This window comes from Nilaparvata lugens, chromosome 8, assembly GCF_014356525.2.
Source record: "Nilaparvata lugens isolate BPH chromosome 8, ASM1435652v1, whole genome shotgun sequence".
Classification (NCBI taxonomy): domain Eukaryota; kingdom Metazoa; phylum Arthropoda; class Insecta; order Hemiptera; family Delphacidae; genus Nilaparvata; species Nilaparvata lugens.
The window spans coordinates 1,124,303-1,125,481 of NC_052511.1; the positions used below are offsets into that span (position 1 = coordinate 1,124,303).

General features: G+C 38.3%; 1 protein-coding gene across 1 annotated transcript; it reads right to left on the bottom strand.

Moving 5' to 3' along the window:
• Positions 1–326: 326 nt before the first annotated feature.
• LOC120352794 (craniofacial development protein 2-like) lies at positions 327–920 on the bottom strand. Its single transcript, XM_039435041.1, has one exon. The coding sequence runs from the start codon at positions 918–920 to the stop codon at positions 327–329; it is 594 nt and encodes a 197-aa protein (XP_039290975.1).
• Between the last annotated feature and the right edge of the window lie 259 nt (positions 921–1,179).

The following is a 1,179-nucleotide window of genomic DNA, read 5'->3' on the forward strand; positions in this document are numbered from 1 at the left end:
CTATGGTTCCATCACTTATCCAAGGCTTAAGTGTCTGCTCCTTCTGCTTGCCTACTATTTCTCCTGCAAAGGTCAGAATAGCATTTTTTAAATTTCCCCAGAGATACTGTGTGCCCAGTCCTGGATTCTCTATCTCATTCCTTAAGACCTGTTTGATTCTGTAATTTATTGTATTCATTAACATTTTCCTCTATTTTCAGTTTCCCAATATCCCATTTGCTGTTGGTTGGTTTCCTTCTGAATGAATTCTTTCTACCTTGCATATTGTAATCCATTATAACTATGTTGTGATCACTACAGATATCTGCACCAGGATACGTCTTACATTACTGGATGTACCGTTTATGCTTTTTCCTCAAAATTATATAGTCTATTTGATATCGTGCTATGTCTCCTGGCTGGGTCCATGTGTACCGGCGTCTAAGGGGCTGTTTGAAGATTGTGTTAGCGATTACAAAGTTCTTCTCCACACAGAAATCTACAAGCCTCTGGCCGCGTTCATTTCTATTGCCCAATCCATACTCACCGATCACTTCACCATCTCTTCCCTCTCCAACCACAGCATTCCAATCACCAAGAATAATTAAAGTCTCATTATCTTTCACATAGTTTAGTACCTCTTCAATCTGTTCATATACCTCCTCTAAATCCTCATCACTATATCCAGATGTTGGCATATATAGTTGCATGATAGCTATATGTTCCCCTGCACTCTCCAACTTGATCAAAATTATTCTATCACTGAACAGCATATAACTTTTCACTCTTCCTCCCCACTTCTTATCCAAAACTATCTCCACTCCAGTTGTACTACGTTTGTCACCTGAGAAAATAATCCTGTAGTCTCCGCTCCAAAAGTCACCCTCATCCTTCCATTTAATTTCACTCATTCCAAGGACATTGACATTCAGTCGCTTCATTTCCAGTTTCACATTCTCTATTTTACCACACACACCCAATGATCTTACATTCCAAGTAGCAACTCTTAAAGTTCTCTTTTCCTTGATGAACCCATTTGAAGCTGTCTCAGCCCCCTAAAACATGAAAAATGCAGGTAATCACAGAAAATCAAATATCTCTGTAACCATTGATCGGAAAGAATTCTATTATAGGTCATTTGATTTGTTATATAATGGACTACAATATTAGTACTTTTCATTAGGGATGGGTATCGATACA

Excerpts from the sequence above, each read along its gene's own strand:
- LOC120352794 (XM_039435041.1), bottom strand. The coding sequence starts at position 920 with ATGAAGCGACTGAATGTCAATGTCCTTGGAATGAGTGAAATTAAATGG.